Source organism: Papaver somniferum, chromosome 3 (genome assembly GCF_003573695.1).
Source record: "Papaver somniferum cultivar HN1 chromosome 3, ASM357369v1, whole genome shotgun sequence".
NCBI classification, from domain to species: domain Eukaryota; kingdom Viridiplantae; phylum Streptophyta; class Magnoliopsida; order Ranunculales; family Papaveraceae; genus Papaver; species Papaver somniferum.
The window spans coordinates 202,480,954-202,506,624 of NC_039360.1; the positions used below are offsets into that span (position 1 = coordinate 202,480,954).

The 25,671-nt window shown below is 36.6% G+C and overlaps 1 protein-coding gene across 3 annotated transcripts; it reads right to left on the bottom strand.

The window, feature by feature from the left end:
* Window positions 1–10,262: 10,262 nt before the first annotated feature.
* Window positions 10,263–17,758, bottom strand: LOC113358439 (uncharacterized protein At4g10930-like). 3 transcript variants are annotated; one of them, XM_026602010.1, is made up of 15 exons: window positions 17,693–17,758; window positions 17,102–17,220; window positions 16,813–16,898; window positions 16,607–16,697; window positions 16,344–16,393; window positions 16,145–16,214; window positions 15,923–16,032; window positions 15,232–15,297; window positions 14,351–14,850; window positions 14,173–14,256; window positions 13,953–14,028; window positions 12,586–13,819; window positions 12,404–12,478; window positions 11,284–12,309; window positions 10,263–10,760 (listed from the first exon to the last, which is right to left on the bottom strand). In XM_026602010.1, the coding sequence occupies exons 2-15, from the start codon at window positions 17,171–17,173 to the stop codon at window positions 10,539–10,541; spliced, it is 3,762 nt and encodes a 1,253-aa protein (XP_026457795.1). In that variant the 5' UTR covers window positions 17,174–17,220; window positions 17,693–17,758; the 3' UTR covers window positions 10,263–10,538. The 3 variants fall into 3 exon arrangements, with proteins under 3 accessions (XP_026457795.1, XP_026457793.1, XP_026457794.1); XM_026602008.1 differs by having other exon boundaries at window positions 12,586–13,822; XM_026602009.1 differs by lacking the exon at window positions 17,693–17,758 and adding an exon at window positions 17,413–17,678 and having other exon boundaries at window positions 12,586–13,822.
* Between the last annotated feature and the right edge of the window lie 7,913 nt (window positions 17,759–25,671).

The following is a 25,671-nucleotide window of genomic DNA, read 5'->3' on the forward strand; positions in this document are numbered from 1 at the left end:
ATGTCCCGGTTAATCATAGCCTTAGATTTTTTTAGGAATCTTACATCCTTACCGTCCATATCCCTCCTAGGTATAACATATCTCTAATTCCTATCTAATTTTATTTCAGTTTCTTTTTTTTTTCTTCTCTGAAGACTGCAGCAGTCGCTTACCAGAATCATCATCATCATCGATTCGTTATTTGTTCTTCTTCTTCTTCAGCATCTCCTAGGTAATTCTTCTTCTTCTGCTTAGATTTGTAAGTTACTTTAACTCTCATGGGATTTGAAATCGATTAAGGAATAAACTAGGATTTGAAACTTTGAATCGTGTGATACTGGGATTTGAAATCGATTTAGGAATAAACCAACGATTGTTTTGTTACTATTAAGAATCTAAGATTGAATTAGGGTTTGATTTGAGATTGAATTAGGGTTTTTATCTTGTGTTGTGTTGGTTGAGTTGAATGGATAGTTGTTGCTTGTTGGTACAAATTCATGAATCCTCATTGTTTGTGACTGTTGTTGTTGTGTTTTCTTGTGTTTATGTTCTGATTTGTTTTTCGTTTATGGTAAAAATTAGGGAAAGTATTACTCCTGGAACAGTTTTGATTATCTTAGCTGGAAGATTCAAGGGTAAAAGGGTTGTATTCTTGAAGCAGCTCCCATCTGGATTGCTCTCGTTACTGGTGAGGCTTCTTCACCCATTTTAATTTATCATAGTATTGGGACAGGACAAAGTATTCAATTGATTTAAAATTGTAAAATTTCAGGGTTTATTCATATCTGATTTAGGAAGTGTTGTTCTACCTTTTGGTTTATGAGCATAGAAAGATTAGTTCAAAGCTTTCATTTCAACTGTTAGAAATTTTTTTCAAAAATTATGTTGTTAGTGACAAGGATAAATGACACTCAAGCTGGTGATAACAAAAAGAAGCATATCAAAGCGAGATCTAAAGTTTGGTTGGAGATGACAAGGATAAATGACACTCAAGATCAATGTCATCATTGCAAGGGATTATATGCTGCTAAACCTAACGTACATGGAACTGCTGGATTACGAAAGCATTTGAAGAGATACCATAGAAATCCTAACAGGGTTACAAGAAGGTAGACAAGGGATTATATGTTGTTTTTAGTACTATGTTTTAATGTTGAACTTTGAACTTAAGTGTGTGATACACTGATACTGTGATGTTTTAAACCTTTGTTATTTTGAACTCTGTAATGTTGAACATAGTCTTAGACTATTAGCTTGTTACTTTACTGTCATACATACTATATTACTGTGTGTTTCAAAGTTCAGGTAAAAAACCGGCACCGGTGTGGAACCGGACCGGCCTTACCGGGACAGGTACAAGTCCAGGTACAGGTACCGGTCCTCAAATTGAAGAACCGGTCAACTCCGTGTACAGGTACCGGTTCCAACAGAAAACCGGACTGTACCGGCTCATGTGCAGCCCTAGCTTTGACCAGTTTCTCGATCTCCCTGGTACGCTGGTCTGGCTTAATCTTGCGATCCCGCGGCACCCACACGGATTCATCTTCCTAAGCATCAGAGTCAGAGGGTACACCGTCATCTCGAGATCGAAGTTTCTCCTCAGCTGCTAGCACTCTGCGCTGGACTCGGTCCCTTTTTCGTCGATGATCATCCAACCTGTCATCCTCGGCTTTTCTCTTCATGAGCTCATCATAAGTGACTCTCCGGTTATTAAGAGGCGTGCTAGGATTTTTTCCCTCAGTATGATTCGTCTTAGCTCGTGATTTGACTGCGGAAGCTTTGGAATCCTCTTCAGAGGAACTGGAAGAGTAATAATAATCATAATCATTGCTGCTGCTGGAAGTCACCATCGTCTGGAACCAAATCAGAAGCACGGGATTACAACTATCCTAATATCGATTACATAACAAAAATGGTAATCCTCAAACTCTTACCTATTTACGATTTCACGAACTTAGTGATAACATCGTAAAACTCTGAAATTCCTTGAAACCTGCAAGGACGGGAAAAATTTAAAGTCAAACACCTGACTTTTCATGAAACTATGAATGATTCATATAACCTTCCATATGAACATTCGCTGATTTTTTACGTGTACATACACTATAAAATCACCAAACTCATACATACTTTACGAATTCATCAACTCATAAAGATATTATTTGCTTTCAACAATTTTTCATAAATCAAAGTTTGATTTTTCTTTTATAACAAAAACGTGAACAGGTCACGCAACTTTAAAAAAAAATCGTGAGTTAATAACTCACGTAAATTATAAAAAAAAAAAAAAAAACTTTTTGCTCATACGAGCATTCGTCTATAAAACGAGGATCTTTACTATTTTTGTAAAAGTCTACATGTTCCAAACAAAGTTTTGAAAGTTCACAGATAAATTTTATCATGAACTACAAGTCTTTTTAAAGTCCCTTTAAACTCTAAGGATCATTATTTATTGCTTCTACTATGAACGAATCTACGTTCCTAAAAGTATTTGTAAAAGTTCATGCTTTGAAAATAAATTTGGGTTTTCATGAAACCTCATAAACAAAATTTTCTCTACTTCAACTAGAACATGTCTACTCAATAATATATGTATCTCTTTTATGTTAGGGATTTTTGCTTGTTTCTTAAACTATTGAACAAACGTGCATACGTATTCTCAAAAGCAACAAATTTCATAAAACCTACGTATACATACTTGCATGAAATTTTTGTGTTTTGAACAAATCATGGAAGATTCATGAACTTACAAAAAAAAAAATTCACGTACCTAGTCGGTTCTGGCCGGAGACTGAAAATTTCGGCGTAATTTTTTCTTCCTCTTCCTGCTGCTCGGGTGTGAGGGTGATGAGGGATGGTCGGTGAACTAAAAAAAACATTTTTTTAGGGTCTCTTCCCTTTTATACTAATTTTATTTCCAAAACCTAATAAAACACGGGTTTCCTTTTTTGGACTCGGGCCCTAAATCCTAAATCGACTAAAACTGGACTTTTGACCGACTTCAGCGATGCTTCATCTCTCCGTGCTCACAGAATCACACTCTATCACACTATCAGGGTCCTCACCAGAACATTTGCTCGAACATGATACCATTGGAGCAAATCGAGGATTCTGAAAATACCTTTGTAGAACGAGTTCAACCACTGATCTCGTCGACTGAAAATCACCATTTAATGCTTATTGCGGAACATGATTGTCCCTCATTTAGCAGGGGACTTAATGTATATGGTGGATTTTCAAAAAAAATGACAAAATCGTAAAATCATGATACTGCGTGTTTCTGACACGGCTTTCAGACATGTGATGATTCATATTTTACGATCCATGATGAATATGCTTCGAAAGGCCTCCACTAGCTGAGCGTTCGATACCTCGCATTTCATCATGCCCTCTATGTAGAATAACGTAATTGGGTGGTTCTCCGTAAGATTGAGAGCATTAATGCCTTCAGGACGTCGGTGATACTCGTTGTTCCCTGACTACATGAGAGAGACCCCCCTCTACATAGAAGAACGATTGGGCGGTTCTCCGTAAGATTGCAAGCAATAACGCCTTAAGGACGTCGGTGACACTCACTGTTCCCCGACTATTTAGAGAGACTGTGTATAGATCCAAGAGGTTCTCCGTAAGATTGAGATAAATAACTTCTTCAGGACTTCGGCAACACTCGCTGTCTCCTGACTATGCACCTTTTAGAACGGGTATGACGCTTTAACTGGATAATATCCCTTCTGTAATAGATTAATTCTACCGTGACATTCACCACTGAAATCCTAGAAGATAATCTATTTTATCTCATTACTCTGATTCTACGATCGAATCCACGGCTGATCTCATGGAATAGTAATAGATAATCTCATTACTCCGATTTCATGATCGAATCCACGGCTGATCTCATAGGATGGTAATAACTATTTTCATTACTCTGAATCTATGGTCGAATCCACGATCCCATGGAATGGTAATACTCGTTTTATTATTCCAAATTCATGGTCGAATCCACGACTGATCCTATGAATTGATAATAAAAAACTACTCACTTTTATTACTCAATTTCATGAATCATTCTCCACTGAATTTCATAAATTAGTAATAAATACTCAACAATCCAGCATCTGGACTACCACCGAGTAAGCCCCATAAAATGGTGCAAGTGTATTCGACAATAATGCACGAACGAGCACCCAAATGCGCGAACGAGCATCAAAAATATGGACAAATGAGGAATCCTACACAAAATAGGAGAGAGAAAATAATAACATTAAAATAATGGAGAAGCGCCCATGGGTCGGGCCCACCGGCCGGCCGGCCATGCCCTAGCTGTGGTCGGTCCCATGCTTCCTCCATTATTTTTCCTTATTTTGTTATTTTCATGAAGACTCCTCCATTCTAACAACTTTCCTTGTTTGAGCAAAACTCATGGTTTCTCCATATTTTCGTGGTTTTATGAAAAATAATAATATAAAATAGGAAAAGGTGTCGCGGGACCGGGCAACTTAGCCGGCCTGCCATGCCACAGCCATGGCCGGTCCCCCAACTTGCAATCCCCAATTTTTCATAAATTGTTATTTCTCTCATCTCATGAAGCTTCCCTGTTTCACCAAAATCATGGTATCCCCATATTTTCTCAAATATTGCGCAAACCACAAAAAGGCCCAAATTCAACATGGTCACATGACTGACTAGGCTACTCACGAAAATATATTAAAAAATTATTATTTTAATATTCTTGAAATATTGATCAAATGGGCATACTCGCTCATTCGAGCAAAATCGAGAATTTCAATCAAAGATCGAACTCTTCTGAAAATCCAAGATATTGCTCAAACGTACATCAAAAAATGTCGAAACTCTCAGGACTGAGACACGGCATTATGGTGACACGAGCATGATCCCTTGACAGACCAAGGGCGACTCTGAGGCTTGCAACGATCCGATCCCACACGTTTCAAACTTTTGACCTAATTTGCGCAATCGCTCATATTGGGTCCAAACTCTTCACGACCAACTCGGGGTTTGTGCAAACGCCCATCAGTTGTACCACGACCACCAAGGGCCGATATCACGCCATCTTGGTCGATCCCTCACTTTTCCATAATTTGGTTTTATCACCTAATGCTCAATCGAGCACTATTTCAATAAATGACGAAACCGGCATTCAATCGTCATTCTTTCACCAACTGGTCAACCCAATACCCTGATGCACACTCACTTGAGTAGTTGGGAATCACATGGACGTCCATAATTCCATGTGGTCGGTCCCCTCTCACTCAATGACCTATTTTTCAGCAATTCATCAATTAATGAACAATTGATCAAAAATTAGGATTTCGAACAAACGCTCAACAAATCATCATTCTGAGCAAGTTCGAAACACTAATAAATTTATGTTGATTCATCAATCAACATCTGGATTAATTATATAATATTCGGTAGTCTACAAATATTTTAATTAATATTTTATTGGGTCACGCACCAATAAATAATTCGTCGAGAGAAATACTTGCTCAGTTGCTCAAATATTAATCCAACTATCAATATTCAGTAATTTATCAGTAATCCGTCGAATTGAGCAATACTTGCTCAATTGCTCGAATATTGATCCAACTATCAATATTCAGTAATTCGTCGAATTGAGCAATACTTTCTCAATTGCTCAACTATCAATATCCAGTAATTCACAATACTTTCTCAACTTCTCGAATATTGATCCAGCTATCATATTCAGTAATTCCTCGAATTGAGCAATACTTGCTTAGATCAGTAATTCATCACTAAATTTACAACATTGCTAGTACGTACAATTTCAATATCATTCAAACTAGTCTCAACAGACATGTTCAAATCCATGAATCGCTGAGCATTCATCACTCATGCTCGATTCAACAAAACCTAGAGTCACTGTCTAATCAGTCAACAACCGACTAAGTAATCCATGTTTGTCATGCAGACTCCATGATTCATGAGACATCAATCACGTCACATGGGGGATACCAATTAGGGTTTTTGTCTGGCGGCCTACGGCACGTGGATTCATCCACGATGAGAATGTGAGTAAGTCGTGCAACGATTGAAGGAGTTAGCAAAGTAGTGGGTGGACGGTGAACTAAGTATCCGTACGACCTGGAACTGGTTTCACCACGATCTTCCACTTTCCCACGCTTTCACTCAAGAAACTTTCACACTTACAGGGATCAGGATGTTCATCATTCTTGTAATATAAATAAGTCCAAATCGAGGACAACTGATCATTATCATCATTCGTCAACAACTCGATTAAAACTTATTCACATAACTCAACTTCAGCAGTTCATTAATTTGCAAAAACCTTCAACCCATCTCCCGCTTTGTGACCGAATTGACTCTGGAACGACCATTTTTTTGGTTTAGGACGGAGTCCTACAGGTTGATCTCTCGAATATAAGCACTCCCTTTGCAGTGCATCTGTGTGAGGTTCAGCAGTTTGCTCGGTCGAGGAGTCTCGACAACACGCTCGACTCTTCACTTTCCTAAAAAACCAGTAAACCGTTTTTCCCCATCCACAGTCACACTTCCAAACAAGTTTAGAATTGGTTCATTTGACTTTCAAGAACTATGTGATTGATTATCCTATCAAATCACCATTAATGGGTTTCACGGTTCTACCTCAACATAAAGTTTCGGTTCTACCTCCAAGTGGGTACTAGGATCGGTTACCCAATGGCTAGTATTTAGTCACACCAAATTCAAGATATCGATCTTACCATCTTAGGTGATTACTTAATATTGGTTTCACTAATAAAAGTCATGCTAATAGAAAAGTCAGGCCTTGTGAATAGTTTTACCAAGATACATAAACAAGTTATGAGCGGTTATACTAAACACACATATTGGTAATTCAAAAGATTTGCAATGAATAACAATACCAATAAGCCTAGCGATTTCCCTTTCGATTCACAAAACAAGTTTATGATTTACTTCCTTTAAACGAATGTAAAACATTGTTTCCTAGGACGAAATCTTCACCCATACCCATATATAATCACAATAGCATTCATACGATTATGTCGATGTCTTATATACGACGTTCAAAAGATAGACGTTATACTTCGTATTGTAATTCTTTAATACTATGTCTAACTAGAGTGTAATATCACAGCTTCGCAGTTATGTTTTCAATATGCACGACTTGAAAGATACATTAGGTAATGAAACAGTTCAAGTCAAATATTACTAACCTCAAATGGAAGGATGATCCCATCGTTGTAGCTCCTTACTTCTTCACATTCTTCAAGTCTTCACGTAATACTTCTATTGTCTCATATCCTAATACTTTCAAGCTAACCTATACGAAGTTGACTCTAGTAAATAATCAAGAGACTCTTTAAATGAGTTTTGGTTCACTAAAATATGACAACCAATCTTGACATACCAACGCTTGGTGGGTTCAACCGAGCTATGCTCTAAAAAAATCGACATCTCTAAAGCCTTTGAGTCAATTGGAATTTCCTAATCACAGCTATGAAAGCTTTTGGTTTTGACAAGAACTTTTGTAACCTCATCCATCAATGCATCTCTACTTCTTCCATAGCTGTTTTACTTAATGGTAGTCCAGGGAGTTACTTTAAACCAACTAGAGGTCTTAGACAAGGGGATCCTTTATCCCCGTATCTTTTCATTATTTGCATGGAAATTTTTTCCAGAATGCTTCTTTCCAGTGAAGAAGAGCAGATTATTCATGGTATCAAGTTAACTCCTAAGAATAGTCATATCTCCCATCTTTTCTTTGCTGATGATTGTTTACTTTTCATTAGGGCATACCTTCAAGAATGTCATAATATCCTGCAACTTATAGATATTTTTAGTAAAGCTTCGGGGCAGTTGATTAACTTTGATAAATCATGAGTGTTTTTCAGTAAAAAAGTTCAACCTAAACATCAGAGAATTATTAGTAATAAACTTCTTAAAATCAAAAAGATTGACCGACTCTTATTTAGGAACTCCTCTCTTTATAGATAAAGCAAAAATAAAACTCTTTGAAAGCATAATAGAAAAAATGGAACACAAAGTGCAAGGTTGGATAGGTAAAGTTCTAGCTCAATCTAGTAAATGATTCTTAATAAAACAACCCTGGCAGGTGTCGCTAGTTACCAAATGAGTTACTTTATTCTTCCCAAAAAATCACCTATAAAATAGATGCCTTACAAACAGACTTCTGGTGGGGAAAGAAACCAATTACAAAGGTTGTTATCCTAAATCTTACTCATGCTTATGTAAACCTACTAGCAAAAGTGGGATAGGGTTTCGGAATGCTCATAAGGTTAATCTAGCCTTAATATCTAAACTAGCTTGGAGACTCCTAACTGAACCCAAGGCCCTCTGGGTAACTCAACTAAAACCCAAATATTTTAAGAAATCCCCAACTTTTAAAGCTAAAGTACCCTCTTCTAGCTCTTGGATATGGAAATGCATCAGTAAGGGGATTAATTTAGTAGAACAAAACAGTATATGGGAAGTAGGAGATGGCATTAGTATTGATATTTCTGATGATAATTGGATTCCTAAACTAGAGTAAAATCTTAGTACGTACGAAACTGTGAATAACTCTCATTTAACACTTGTGAAAGATCTTATAGATCCTATCGCTAATAAGTGGAACTCTAACTTAATTTTTGAATTGTTTCCATGACAGATTGCTAGACAGATTTGTAACATTAGAATTGATTTAGCTAAACCAGATACTCTTAAATGGCTACTTACTAACTCATGAAAATTTACAGTCAAGTCCATGTATAATAAGTTAAGTGAAAGAACTATGAATAACTATAACCTAGGGCAGCCTGATGATTTATGTAAAGGATTATGGAAAATAAATGTATCTCAAAGAATAAAGATTTTCACATGGAAGTGTTTACAAAATGCTGTTTCTACTAATCTAAAATTATCTAGATTTATGAAAGATATAACTCCTAATTGCACTTTTGGATGTACGGAACATGAATCCATAGAACCATCTCTTCTTATACTGTCCTTATGCCAAGTTAGTATGGGCATCAGAGCCATATCCAGTTGACCTGAATTTTGATAGAACTACTACTTTTTTGGATGTTTGTAAAGACCGGATAGGAAAAGAAGATATTGTTATTCCCATAGAAATTATCATGACAAAGATATGGTTTATATGGAAGAAAAGATGCAATACATCCTTTGAAAAACAACAACAAACACATAATCAATTAGCTCTTGAAATACAAAGACATTTAGATTATTGGTACAAGGACAAGTTTTCAACCAAACATGTCAAAACTGGAACAGTGGAAAAACCTAGTTGGAAAGCTCCTAAACATTCACAAAAGAAACTCAATTTAGATGTAGCCTGGACCTCCATGTATGTACCAGCAGGTTTTTCTTTAATTTTCAGAAATGATGCAGGGAGTTTTGGACAAGGCAGAGCAGGACCCATCACAGCTTCAACCCAAGAAGAAGCAGAAGCTCTAGGGCTTTTATAGGCAGCTAAATGGGCGACAGAGAAGGGACTGTCAAACTTTAGTGTGGAAGGAGATTGCAAGAACCTTTTTGATTACTTGGTGGAAAATCTTCTCAAATCAATTGGTAGTTGCAGACGATCATGGATGAAGTAAAGAGAGTTTTTAACCTTTGTCAAAAAAAATTGGGTTTTTTTTACATTCTTACATCAGCAAACGATGTAGCTGATATATTTGCTAGCGAGGATAAATCTTTCTCAACTTGTATTAATGGGAGGAATGAACCTCCATCTTATATTGTGTGTGCTTTAGAAGTAGATAAATGTAATGTTTGGGTTAGAGTACATAGCCCAACATTAGATGGCTCTACTATTGATATAAGGGTTACTAACTCCCTAAGTTAGTCTGTTTTTATTCCATTCCAACTTACAAAAAATAAATAAATAATTATTAAATAATCGAGTATTAATTAATGGAGTTTCTGATGTACTTGGTTAATTGTGAGAGACCATGGGAGACTCGGACTGGTTGCTGGTTTATTCGCTGCTTATTGAAGTTAAGTACCCAAGTTGCGCAACTAATCTTATGTTCTTTGCGAAATCAATTATTTGTCTGATTGGAAGGGCTCACATATGGCAGGGGATGGAGTGGAGAGATTCTTTCAGAGTTTCATTGTGTTTAAATTCTTTTGTTTAGGTGAAGTGTAACAGATTGAGCGGGGAATACATGATCACCTGAAATGGCTAAGCAGTGAAACTTTTGAGATTTTTGTGGACTGTTTGAAAGCCTAAGATTAATGACAATGAAGTTCATTGTAACTTGGTTGTGAAAAAACTATGGCCCGGATGTCAACTTCATTAAATGCAACAAGCAACGATCTGGAACTGGAACTAAGGTTATGCTGAATTATACATGCAGCTCTTTAATCACTGTGCTACTACGATTTACAGTAATCTACTTTTGGTTTACTTTCTACTGAAAACAGCTCCAGAGTCCAGACTTCTTACACACCTACGAGTCTATAAATCTATCTAGTTTGCAACTTCAGTAAAGAGACTTCGAAAAAAAAAATCTGGAATAACTCTTTATGAGTAATTACAGGGGGTTTTCACCCTTTTCTTGTGCGGCCTCAACATATTCTTCAGCAAGCTTCTTCACCTTTTCACCTTCCTTGATGAGAAAATTTGCATTCTTGTCTTTCATGTGGTATCTCATTACTTTTTCTGTTGTTTTAGTCACTGCCCATCGATACTGTTCTGCTGTAATGACACCACTCTTGCATAGTGGCCTGATGTGCTCCTTGATGTAAGCTTCAACCTGAGAAGGTATATTCAGTGATAACAAACAGGTCAGAGAAAGATAAAGCTTGAAAGATATAAAAAAATCCGAGTCCATAACTGTTTCAGCTTTTAAACAAACTACTTTCTGTTTCAGAAGAGTACTTTAACTGAATGCATTCCCACCTTCTGTCTCACTTTCTGTTTCAGATGAGTAATTTAATTACAACATACCTAGTCAACCAACAACTTAATTATAAACTACTACTAGTAACAATCCAAAAGATAAGTGCATGGTTAGTTTCAAAATGAAATATCTAAACTACCACTCTTCTTCTTCTTTCTTTCTTCTTTTTCGTTCTTTTTTCTATTCTGTACACAATTAACACAATCCAGCAGTGAACAAACTAACATTCAGAAAAACATAACTTATTTTCAAATGTTTAAATGTGTAAAATATGTACGCATTGAAAACCTTGTGTTGGCATCAAAACAGTGGGTGTGATGATTGATGCAAAAAGCCAAGTAAATCTCGCACATGGACAATGTGAGTGCCCCATTACCTTTTTAGATACGGAGTGACTAATCTCAGTCTGCTTGCCACTTTGGGGTTTCTTGTCCTTCGGCCTGACACTCTTACTCATCAAGGAGTGATTTGGCGAGTGATTCCCCTCAGAAAACCCAACTTCAGCAGGGAAACTTCCTTCGACCATTTTTTCTGCAGAACTCTCACCTTGATGTTCAGATCCTTTACTTATTGTGTGATTTACAATATCCCCACAACCAATGATTGACTTATTTTGCTCCACTGATTCTATTTTTGGAAATTTTTCTACTAAGGGTTCTTTGTCAGGGCCATACAGTTCTTCATATTCTGCTAAAGAAAGCTCCCCATCTAGTTCACCTTGTAACTGTTCTAATGAAGGACAAGAAGTATTTGTTGCCAACTCTAACATTGAGTTTTCCATGTTTTTTTCTTTGCTATCAGGTGGTTTTTCATCAGTTACTGTCATCTTTTGGTCTTTAGAGTTCAGGGAATGATCTATCTTTTCTGTGTTAAGGGTAGAGAACACCACCTTCATTTTCATATCTACTTCCTCCGTTTGTGACATGGATACATTTAAAGCACTAGCACCAATTAGATCTTCATCTCCCAAATCATACTCAAAATCCCCATATATATCAAGATCTGGATGAGAATCCATATCAAACACACTGTCGGGTTCTTTTTCTGTAACACGATAAGGACTGTCACCAGGGGAATTGGATACAAGTCCTGCCATTTTCAATGCTTCCTCGATTGATGGATCGGTGGAATCTCCTGGAGAAGGTTCTACACTTTCAGGATGAGGTGGTGATGATGAAGAAGGATTTGGTTCTTCAGGTCCAACGAGTTTGCTGCTATGTACATGTTGACGTAGAGCCTGAGAACAGAGATTTACATAGACTAGCTTGCTACTTGACCTATCAACAACATCCTTTTCAATGTTAACTGCATCTGCAACAGCCAACTCAGTTATAGCAGTTCTGCGGATAACAGGGAGATCTGCTAACTTTAAGAAGTACTCGGTCATGCGGTAAAGTTGTGCCTGTACAAAAACGATAGCCAATAACATATAAGACAGATGCTATCCACATATACATATAGAGAGAGAGACTTTCTGCTATACTTTCATTACACACCTGTCTAACTGATATAGGAACCTTATTATGACGACTTTCTGCTAGTACCGGTTTCATGTCTGCAGGCAGTTGTGCCTGCACAAACCAGTCAACAAAATGCATTTCCAGATCAGTTTCACATGACAGAATCATGACGCACATTACATAAATCAGAATTGTCAATGAAAGATAAATTCACGTACCAATAAAGGGTAATTTCCTTTAAGCGCAGAGTTGTCTTCCTGTTTCCGTTGATTAGAATCCCTTTCTGTTACTGCTGTTTTCCTCGCGAGAACCTCCAGAGCCCACTTCCTTTTATCAATCTTCGGGTCAGATTTACCAGGCGATTCCTTCATAGATTGGGCCTTCATTTTGGAATCATGGGCCATTGGTTTCCTACTAGCAGTTTCAACCTTCAACCTAGGGGAAACGTTGATTTTCCTTTTATCACCAACTGAAGGACCACTAACTGCGGAGGTATTCTTAGAGTTGTGAATAAGGCTTTGGCCCACTCTATCGTTATCGGTTAGACTTGAAATTTTATACTCTAAATTTGTCTCATTGTTATCAATCTCTGCAAGAACTGATAGAGGTTTGATATCATCCTTCCTAGGGAAAACAGAAGTATCTGCAAGATACAATCTGGATAGAATTGAACTTTTAGCATCATCTTCAGGCTCACTATCCACATCTGAGCTCTCAGAACTCTTCCTCAGAAGATCAAGAACAGATTTCAGAGTTTCCATCTTTTCAGGTCTGCTAATATTTGTGGCACGATGTTTCCAAAATTCGACTTCCCATTCCCTGTCCCATGCACGTTTACGCCGTCCATTTACATTTCCGTAGATTTTCTTCGTTAAACTCTCACGTGTCTTACCCTTTTGCAGCATTGACTTTTTCGCCCTTGCAATTGAAGGATCGAGCTTTTTACTTGGCTCTGATTCAGCTTTCTTTCCCCCAACAGCAGCTCTAAATGCTTTAAGCAGCTTTGGGTCAAATGCATATTTGTTTAGATCTTTAGTGTCTTTGTTGCGAACTGCTTCTCTAATTTGGTTTCTCAGTTCCTCTAATAGTTTGGATGACGCATCCTCCACATTCCTGCGCATTATCTTCTTTACTCTTAATCCAGCTCCATTATCTCTTCCGTCAGATAACCTGACAGTAGGTTTTGATAGTGTCCCTCTAACAATTGTCATAATATCTGGAACCGCACGCTTCTTATAAGTAACATCATTTACCTTGTCACTTTCAGAAGCTGCTGGGAGCTTAGGGTGTTTCTGGGGTCCTCTTTTCAAGTAATCTCTAACTCCAGAGTTACATGCTGCTTTTGGGAACTTTCTATCAGCTCTTGCACTCATTGCAGAAACTCCAGTATCCCCTTTGACACTGTTTTCTCTAATCCCAATTTCAGAGTCTTCATTCACATCGATGTGACCACTACTATTACCACAGGCAGACAAATGAATCAGAAAACTGGTAACAAATCAAAGATCCAGCTAACTGAAATACACATTGATTCTTAGAAGAACCCCAATGGCAGTTGATATCTATTTTGGTGATAACTACTGACCTATGACTCATAACTTTTCTCTTTAAAGCATTAAAACCAACAGCAGCCTCCTTAGCATCAGGTCCCAACTTTTTAGCTGAAGACAAAAAAGAGGGAGGAAAAAAAGAAAAAAGGAAAAGGGAGTACATGCTTAGAGACTGCGTAAAGGAAATAAAACAGTTCTATACCACTCACTTCTATAAAAGGGAGATAAGGACACCCTATACACTCACTTCTATACCTGGTAAGGAAGACTCTTCCAAGGGCATCTGCTGCATGAGATCTTCCATGTGACTTTCAGTTGCATTAAAGTCATTCTTGTCAACTAAAAGAATACCAAGGAACGACCAAAAAGTGAGTCATTAAATCACGAAGGGAACAGCCAATATACACAAAAGCCTCCAACTAAAAATGCATACCTGATAAAGAAGACTGCGAAGATAAGCCAAAATAAAGATTAAAACTGGGTACATTAATAGTTGGCTCACTCCCATTCGAGGTCATATCAACAGAAGTTTTATCTCCATCAGAAATAACTGGTGCAACTTTTACTTGAACCCCATTACTCTTCAATTTGCCAGGAGTATCTAATGAGAAGGAAAGTGCTGACAAAGCTTCCGGTAGATTACTGTTTGGTTGTATATTATAAACAGATTCCATTTCCAGTGTGGTACTACTAAAGGTAGCGTAAGACAAAGAGTGTTCTTTTATTCTATCCTCTTTCGTGTCGAAGGCTGATGCAATATTATCATTCGGAACTTCACACTGTTTCTTTTCAACCGAGGAGACAACAACAGCAGTTTCTCCGGCATCAGCAACAGATACGTGTAACGGTTTAGACAATGCAGTCTCACCTGAACATTCATGATCAATTTCTGAAGCCCCATCGAATTTATGTGCAACTTCATTAACAACACACCTGTGAAAAGAGAAAACGAGGAGACAAAACAAGACTTTATCAAAATATTTTGCAAGAAATAATTACTGCATCCTGTAAACAAACATAAAGCACATGCTAAACCTAGGACCTGGGAAACAATATTTAATGGCTTCCAACAACAGGGATGTGAAGAAATCAATTTTCATAAATGTCACTGGTTAAGTTAAAACCATGCGCACATAAAAATCCCAGGGGTCTCAATCCTAGACAGACGGCGGCATTTTCATATAGCGCATGATTACATTTCCTTTAGTTGTACGTTTTCATATGAGTGCATAAACTCATATATAACAAAACGGCCTGAAGGGAGTGTTCTATTGGCTGCAAAAAGAAACAAGATATTTTATTTTTCTGAATTACCTTGGACATAACCACGAATTCTCGGATGTAGCTTCTGTATCAAATCCTACACAGAAAGCATGATACCTGGCTCCACAGATAAAAAAACCAAAGTATTAGATGACGAAACATAAAAAAGTGGCAAACATAAGAAAGATTCGCACACCAGGTTAAGACAAAAGAAAAAACGGGTGAAATCACTCCCCAATAACAAGGAAAAGCTAAGAAAACAAGAATACTGGAAAAGCATGGAGAGGGCAGCAGAAAGATCAGAAACTTAATGTTCATTTGCGTTAAATTGGAACCTCTGCTTCCAATCTTTGCTACTAGCAACTTAACTATCTACAGACACAGACTTGAGCGAAGATAATATACCTAAACGGTGAATTTCCAGGTGACACATGACAACTTTGGAAATCCAAAGAATATTTTAGTCCTACCTCGTTTAGCCTGGCTTCTGATACTTATAATTTTCTCTATCCTGAGACTGATCAAAAGTTATAAATCCTAAGAAAGCATGTTGGTGGAACCTGTAAGGTTAATGTTCAATAGAAGGACATCAAACACTGGTACGAAACTCCTTAGTTTCGAAGTGTAACTATTGACCTCGTCTGGAAAATATTCAACTGATGCTATCCCACTACAATTTTCAGACTAACAACCTCAATCCCCTGCTACGACATATTCTTTAAGAACCCATAAGAAAAGTTACCATAAATCACAAGAATCACAAGCGATAGATGTATCAAGATTTGGATCATCCTCAATTTTTGCTGAACCACTTCTTATCTTGCAGCCATCTCCATCCAAACAGATAACTGCCTACAAAGTGTTAAATACAAATACATAGAAAAATGAGCTGCTATCATCATGGTAAATAACTTCAGTAATAAGAAGACATGAGGTAAATGGAAAAGAGAAATTACTTAATTACATTTTCATCAATGTAGTATGATGGAAATGAAAGAGTATTATTCGACCCCTGAATGCTCCATTCTTCATCTCTGAAAGCAAATAATGCCACCAAAAGTTAGAGATGCAATAGTCCTAGTAATATTGTATGTCCCTTTTATCCCGATTAATAATCATTTGAATTGGGAAGTATTACAAAGAGAACAAAATTAACCACATACCCTGAGAGAAATTCATCATCAGCTCTGCCACTTCCAATCGTGTCGAATACCTGAAAAAAAAATACTTTAGTTCTGGAATTTCATATATAATATCTGCATACTATTTTAGAAGAACTTATAAGAGTTAAACTACAAAACCTTAAGAAAGCAGAGATGGATCAAATAAGCTCGTAAAAAAAAAATACCATACCAATAGTATTTAAAAGCAATTCGAGCAGTACAGGACTCTAGGGGAAAGGTGTACAAAGTTAATGGATACTTACTGGAACACATGTGATCAATTGAAATTCTTTCTGACAAAGTGGACACAAACTTGTGATTGTAGACCAATTGTCGATGCATGAAAAGCAAAACCTGAAAATATAGTAAAAATACATAAAAACATAATTTCCGAAGTTACTTTAGCAAACACTTTGAGGCGGCTAAGCTAAATAAACAGAGACATCAACAACAATCTATATGAGCATACCAATGCTGGCAGCTGTCTATAGCACCCCTGTCTATGACAACATCCATGCATATCCCACATTTTTCATTCTCGAAAGAAGTGGTATCCTGCGAAGCCCAAAGGATGAGAATGTTAAAAAATTGAAAAATAGCAACGACCACAGTTTGATTCATTACTTTTATTGTCCAAATGTACTACTGAAGGATGAGATGTGCTGAAAACATATAACCAGCGGAGGGATGAGATTACAGTCTCAAAATGCACCCAAATTAACCGGTTTTCAGAAAAAGTACAACAGAACATTACTTACCATATCACCCATGATTGCAAAACTAGAATCCTCGACTTCAAGCAAGCCACTAGTATCTAATTCTGCATCCATCTTATAACTCCAAGTAGTAGAATGTTAACTTCCACTTTAGTAGTCACCTGCCAAGAAACATTTAAGCTAAGAAAGGGAAATATAGGTGAACCGATGCAGCTACATACGAAAGCTCCCATATCAGAAAACAAAAAACATCACAGGGAAATTTCCACGGAATTTGATTAAAAAAAAAACTTTACTTATCCATCAAATTAACTGATCATAACAAAAATCTACACCCTAGAGTTGTTATTAACCTGAATGTTGCTAGACTAGATAAAAATTTCTCTGAAGTTACGAGTTCTTAAAAGTTGGTTCACAAATGTTGCTAGATAGCTAGGGTTTTCCTACAAAGCATTCAATCCCTTCTATCTTTCCCAATCCTCTCTCCTTCATTAGTGAATGTGTAATTTCTTGTTGATGAGATCTAACCCTCTCAAGTTTGCCGATAATCATCTTTTGAAAGTACAAACCCTAATTCTCAGAGAAAGTACAGCAACGTTAAAAATGAAAATTAGGTTAGAGGAACAAATATACCTGAACTCCATCTTCTACAAACAAAAACAGAAACAGAAACAAAAGTGTAGGGAAAGAGGACAAAATTTGGACGGGATTTCTGCCTTCCTATGGGGTAAACTGGTAATAAACTCTAACTTTCACCCTGGGTTGTCAACGGATCCGGTTCGTTCCAGGTAACACTGGACCCGATAAAAACGAAGGGTTCTAACGTTCCGGATCTTATTTTAGTGGACCCAATAAATCTAGGTATCAGTCGGACTCGGATATCATGGGTACTGAAAACTATCAAATTGTTTGTTTTATTTACGAGAGATTTCCTGTTTAGTCCACTAAACCCGATCCGGATTAGTGGCTAGTCCAGCGGGAAACAACATTTACTCCCTAATCCAAAAAAGATTTGAAAAGAGTAAAATTACTCTACTAACCCTAACATATAATATACTATGTATGTTAGTAACATATATACTAGTATTAATACTAGTTTACTAGTATACTAGTATACATATGTAATATGTAGTAACATATGTAACTAGTATACATATGTAATATGTAGTAACATATGTAACTAGTAACTAATAACTAGTAGTATACTAGTAGTTACTATTAGTATACTAGTATTAATATGTAGCACGTAGTAAAATATGTAGTAACATATATAGAACAAATGTAGTATGTAGTAACATATGTTACTATTATCAATATGTTATATACTGATACTATGTTATACATTGGCACTACATATTAATATGTAGTAACATTATTAATATGTGGTATGTTATATATTGATATTACATATTAATATTGATACTATATATTAATATGTAGTATGTTATATATTGACACTACATATTAATATGTAGTGTCATATTAGTATGTAGTATGTTATATATTGATATTACATATTAATATGTTACTAGTATACTAGTATACTAGTTACTATTAGTACTACTAGTATACTAGTATAGTACTAGTTACTACTAGTAAACTAGTCTACTAGTACACATGTTACTACTAGTATAGTAGAGTAGTTACTTAATACTAGTTTACTAGTATACTAGTATACATATGTAATATGTCGTAACATATGTAACTAGTATACATATGTAATATGTAGTAACATATGTAACTAGTAATATGTAATAACTAGTAACATATGTAATATGTAGTGTCATATTAGTATGTAGTGTCATATTAGTATGTAGTATGTTATATATTGATATTACATATTAATATGTTACTAGTATACTAGTTTACTAGTATAATACTAGTTACTATTAGTACTACTAGTATACTAGTATAGTACTAGTTACTACTAGTAAACTAGTACACATGTTACTACTAGTATAGTAGAGTAGTTACTTAATACTAGTTTACTAGTATACTAGTATACATATGTAATATGTAGTAACATATGTAACTAGTAACATGTAGTAACTAGTAACATATGTAATATGTAGTGTCATATTAATATGTAGTGTCATATTAGTATGTAGTATGTTATATATTGATATTACATATTAATATGTTACTAGTATACTAGTTTACTAGTATAGTACTAGTTACTACTAGTAAACTAGTCTACTTGTACACATGTTACTACTAGTATAGAAGAGTAGTTACTTAATTTACGAGTAACATATTCTTTTTACTATTAATATAGTACATATTGATATGTAGTATGACCATATTGATACTATTAGTATGTAGTAACATATTAGTAGTAATATTAAATGTGTTGATATTAATTAGATCTGTAAGGGTGTTTTAGGCATTTAGAAAATACACTTTATAATCTCCACAAAGTTTTTGGACTAGCGAGTAAATAATCTAGTCCAAAAACATGTTTTTGGACTAACGAGTAAATGTTTTTCGTGGGTGGACTAGCCATTAACTGGGTCATGAAAAATTGGACTAAATAGTAATTCCTACTTTATTTATTTATTAATATTTATTTATTTTTTGTTTCAATCCAAATTATTTTAGTGCAAATTTATTATTATCTGTTTATTATGTTTTAAATTAAGTTCTAAATAAAGATTAAATGTAAAAAGAATGAAAAAATGAGGAAAAAAATAAAGTCAAAGTTAAATTTATTAAAGGGAGAAATAAACCGGTAGCAATACCCGTTGATATACTCGATTGATTGACGTCGACCTAACGAGATTGTTCGATCATGGACTTATTCTGATATGTCGAGTATTTGACAGGAAATCAGATATTGTTGAGTTTGGTAGAATACTCATTCCTAATCTACTATGTCATGAATTGTCGAATGACAAAGTATAAATTAGAGTATTAGTATGTATTGGACTCGATGGTCGTCAAATATTGGACGGTCGGCCAAGTGGATGGTTGTCCAGATCATGTTGCTCCTTGGACAGTCGAGCAACAAAATGTTGGTAGCAGGACCCAATATTTAAATATTAATTAAAATATTGATAGTTGGATCAACATGGAAATTATTGATGTTTATAAGAATTATCATAAGTGAAACCCTAATTTCAGGAACCCCAAGATCGGAGAGATGTCCAATATGAGTAGAGATATTGACCAACCAATAGGTATAAGAACCGTCCATTGGTGGTGGTGAGAACGGTTGAGCGGTGTATGGAGGATTGTCCAACTGGTGGAAAAGGATTCACCAAAAAATGGAGAATTATCCAAGATATGGAGGATTATCCAAGTGGAGGATTATCCAAAATAGATTAAGGAGTGTGGACCGGCCGGCCATGATGGCCAAGTGGACCGTCCAGATCTGGCCATGGTGGTGCACGAGCCACCATGCCAACAACCTTCCATTCCTAAGAATTTTTGGTATTTTTGTTGGATGTTTGTGCAATATTTTATATTTTCAGAAAAGTTTGATTTTGACATAAACTCTCAATTTTTGCATGAATGAACAAGTACGGCCTTTGCTCATGCGTCCAATACTTTAGAATATTAAAATAATGATATTTTAATATTTATTGGTGAGAAGGCATGATGGTCGTCGGGCCATTTGATTTTGTAGGCTTTTTGGAGAACTGGGAAATATTTGAAGAAATATGGAAACTAAGAGTTTGCACAAATGTAGGAAATCAAGAGTTGTGGAATAATAATAAAATAAGGAAAAGTGAGGAGGCACGGGACCAGCATGGCCGGTGATCCCGGTCTTGTGCATCTCTTTTCTTTTTTATTTCATTTTATTTTCCTTTTCCTATTTTGCATAGCTCTCCATACATCCATATTCGTCCATATTTTTGGATGCTCGTTCGTGCAATATTACTAAGAACACTCGCACCAATTTCTCGTGGCTTACTCGGTAGTGTCCAATATTCCTGAAAGATGAATATCTATTATTAATCCATGGAATTCAACTGAGAAAAGGCGTGAGTTAAAGTAATGAAATATTATAATGAAAATAAAATATTTTTTAGGAATTCAATTGGTGAATATTTCACTAGAATTGATTAATTGATGGCTCTATACTAGCTAGGAGCATTATATTTATTCGAGAATCGAGGTATGAGATAATGGAAGCATCATACTCATTCTGAATGTTTTTTCTGCATAGTCAGATAACATTTGCGACATCCTGAACACGTTATTGCTATATAGTAGTGGTCAATCCGTCCAACCATTCTCGAATTCATACAGAAGTGTGTATTGGAATTGCTCAGTATAAATGATGAAACATGCAGAATATTGAAAGCTCAGCTGAGAGGCTTTAATAATTACATAGTCATGCATGCTCTGAAAAGGCTACACACTCGTTTGAAGGTAGGTCAGAAATAAACAAAATTAGGATTTTACGATTTTAGCCTTTGTCAATAATCCACCATCAACAAATGCATAAAAAAGTAGCAGAATATGTTGATGATGTAGTGGTAAAATCTAAAACCAGAGCAGCTCACCTGGATGTTGTACAACAAGTCTTTGAAATATACCATGAATATTAGATAAAGATGAATCCGCTCTTAAATGAGCCTTTAGTGTTCCTCCGGGAAGTTCTTTAGGTTTCAGGTAACCGCGATAGGATCAAAGTATATCCGACCAAAACGCAAGTTATCACCACTATGTCACCGGCGCAAACCGCGAGAGATCTTCAAATCTTCAAGGGGGAGGTATCATACATCAGACGTTGTATTTCCGGCTTGGCCCGAGTTGTTGCTTCATTCACGCCTCCAAGGAAGCGAAGTTAATCCGGTTCTCTATACGATAAGAAGTGTTTCAGAAAATTCAACAACCGTTGTTATTACCCGCTGTCATGAAGTTTCCAACTTCGGGTAAACCACTACTCATGTACACGGCCTTCAGCGACATTGCCATAGAGGCACTACTGGCTCAGGAAGACGACGTAGGGACCGAATATCCCATAAATTACCTCAGCCACACATTAAGAGACACGGAGCTACGATATGCCAAGGTCTTTCACTAGTTCATGTTATTAATAAGTTTAGACATTATGGTGTTGATGGGATGACCCCATAAGTTTCTATTGTCAAAGCCGCCACTCACCGGGAGAATGAAAATATTGCTAATTCATATGTCAGAGTTTGATATATTTTACGTATCCCTAAAAGCTATAAAAGGGCAAGAAGACGTAGATTTGCTCGCCGCCTTCCCAAGGGAAGATGATACCACAACACATGAAAACCATCCTGGAGAATTCCTAGAGGTTTCATTTGTCGAGAAAGGAGTCTGGATATTATACTTCGATGGGTCTTCCACCCCCACCAACAATACCTAAGAATCAAGAGTCGTGCTAGTTTCACCGACCGACAAAGTCTTTTCGTGTTCGTTTAAACTAGACTACATATGCATAAATAACTCTGTCGAGTATGAGGCTTTCTTATTAGGGTTATCATTAGAAAAACAAGTTGGTGTCGCACGTCTTGAAATAAGAGGGGACTCGAAGTTTCTAGTGAATTAAAATGGAATATATTCTATCAATGAGGCAAGCCTGGATCCATACACGACTGAGGCGCAAAGGTTGCTGACTCACTTTGCTGAAGTGATGGTCGTACACACGTGGTGTGCAAAAAAACGACATGATTTTTGCCTAGCAACCCTAGTCTCCAAGATGCAATTTGAAGTATGGAGACGACCCTCACGGTAAGAAAACGTATCATACCTTTGACCTGAATAAAATAATACGAGGAACAAGTAAATGACTGGAGGACGCCTATCATTCAAGAGATCAGCAACTCGCATAACCAAGAAAAGGTCAGTCTCAAAGACTTAAAAAACTTTGTAGGGATTCATGGGATATTGTACCATAGAAACCTAGATGGGTCCCTGGCGAGATGTTTGAGAGATGATACACCGCCATATGTATGGGTAGATGTTGTTGATAATCCTGTATAGATGTATCCAATGTCTCGGGTATTACTGGCTGGCCATGGAAACCCAATATCGAGTATTGCACGGGTCTTGCTCTAATTTTCAGGTACCACCACACTAATCTGAGGTGTCAACCGTACAATATGCTGGAGACTGGCGAGACCCCTCTATTAAATATTTCTGAGATAATATCTTACCTCGGGAAAAATGAGAAGCATCACGTTTGATTCAAAATACCAAAAAAATCATTTTCCACGAAGGGGTACATGTTATATTGAAAGAGCTTCAGTGGAGATTTTCTGTGATGCCTAGCCGAGAACGATATTCAAGCCGTCATGAAGGAAACACATGAAGGAAACACATGAAGCGAACACCAAAGCAAGAGAAGTATTATTGGCCAATCATTGAAGATGACACGACTTTATTTGTTCAAATATGTCATCAGTATCGGATCCATGGGAATCTCATTCATACTCATTGTCTTCCTCTTCACCCAGTAAGCAGTCCATGGCCGTTATGCAGCTGGGGACTAGATCTTATTGGAAAAATCAATCCAGCTTCATCAAAAAAAACACGAGTATATCCTTAATTCCATAGAGTATTTCACCAAGTAGGTTGAAGTGATACCTCTCAGAATTACGGCCGAGGCAATGATAGCCACATCATATGTAGATTAGGGATATCAAAGCACATAGTGACAGATAATGGTACTCCTTTCGCGAACAAAAATTTATGAGAATTACTCTAAGAGTATGGTATCAAGCAAATATTCTCCACCCCATACTATCCACAAGGAAATGGGAAAGCTAGAAGCACCAACAAGACGTTGATCCGAATTTTGATCCGCACTGTGCATGATCATCTAAGAACATGGCATGAGAAATTTCCTGTGGCACTATGGGCATATCAAGATTCGTCAAGGAGCTCCACTGACAGCTCACCATACTCTCTCGTTTATGGAGCAGATGTTATCCTCCCCACAGAAATCAAGATCCCATCATCCAAGATCGCGGTAGCTCATTGGGACGATTCCGAGATACTCAACTCTCGGATGAATGAATTGGATATTCTTGAATTCAAATGATACAAGGCGTAAAAGTGTCCAGAAATTTACCGACAAAGGGTTTCCAAATCATATAATAAAGCAGTGAAGCCACGAATGTTCTAGGTAGGAGATCTAGTTCTTAAGACAGCTAAGCACATTCAACACGATATGTCTTCTTCAGAATTTGCGTCGACTTGGGAGGGTCCTTACGTGATCTCGAAGGAGATGACTATATTTGTTCTTGTTGACACAATGAACTAGAGAGTCCTACCATGTTGGTTAAATACACAATTTATAATCATAATAGAACCTGGAATCTAACTGCCATTGAGAATTTCATTTTTCACAGGTGGACGAGGAGATCAAGGCCAAGCCCATTGGGAGTGATATTGTCAATGAAGATCAGTTGGTGTGGTCTTACAACACAAGTAAAATGTCCTTGTTAGAGAGGCCTATAATTTCTAATTTCAAATAAGATGGGTAACATATTTCCTAATGTTGACTGAAGGTACATGTGGAAGCTTAAATGCCCACAAAAAAATAAAATCTTTCTTATGACTTTTATGCCACAACACTCAATATTAATGAGTCATTTTATCGAAAAGGAATTACCTCTCACCCTTGATGCAATTTTTGTAATCAGGATTTTGAAATTTCATACCATTTGCTTTTTGATTGGTGCAGTTGGACCGATGTGGAGGAATCAATGGATTTGGTTCAGACCAACCATTGATTATATGTCTTCTATTGTGCTCAAAAACACGTGCAGATTCAAAGGAAAGATTGGCGAAATGGACTTGATGTACATTATACCCTTTGTGTTTTGGTCCATTTGGAATGTGAGAATGAGCTGGTAATCAATAAGGCCCAGTTTCATGGAACAAGAGATCTGTCCAGTGAATTAAGAAGTTCTAAAGAGTACCTTAATGCATGTGAGATGATGAACAAAGATGGAAAAAAATGATTGATATTATTGTTCCGTGGCTCTATCCAAGACAAGCATACTGCAAACTAAATAATGATGGGGATTCCAATCATGAAAAATATGCTAGAATAGAAGGAATAATTTGTGGAGATGATGGTGCTTTGCACGTTGTTTTACTAAGTATATTTTTAAGAATAACAGTAATACGACGGAAGTTTGGGATGTAAGAGATGTGATGTTAATTACGAAAGATCTAGGTGTGAAAAAAGTTATTGTGGAGAGTAATTCGACTTACTCGATGCAACTCGGCAACAATGAAATAGAAACTCCATGGGTTTTGCGAGACTTGGTGATGGACATTGAAGAATTCAAGACAAGTTTTGAATATGTTGTGTTTGTATAGAGATACATGGAAGCAAACTCGGTCCCTGACTTTCTTGTAAAATCAGGAACGACAAAGGAAATAGACGGTGAGTGAATATCTCATTCTCCAGATGCTATGACAAAGATGCTCAATGATGATTTGAGTGGTAGGGCTAGGGCTTATACTAGAATGGTGAAAGTTATACGTTAGTTTTTCTGGACATGTTATCCAAGTAGCAGGTTGGAAAAAAAACATCTAACTTGGGGAGTAAAAAAAAGGGTAGTTAGCTCATCTGGTCATCCGTGTTCCTCAAATGTTTGATGCGCTTTAGGAGGTCTCAG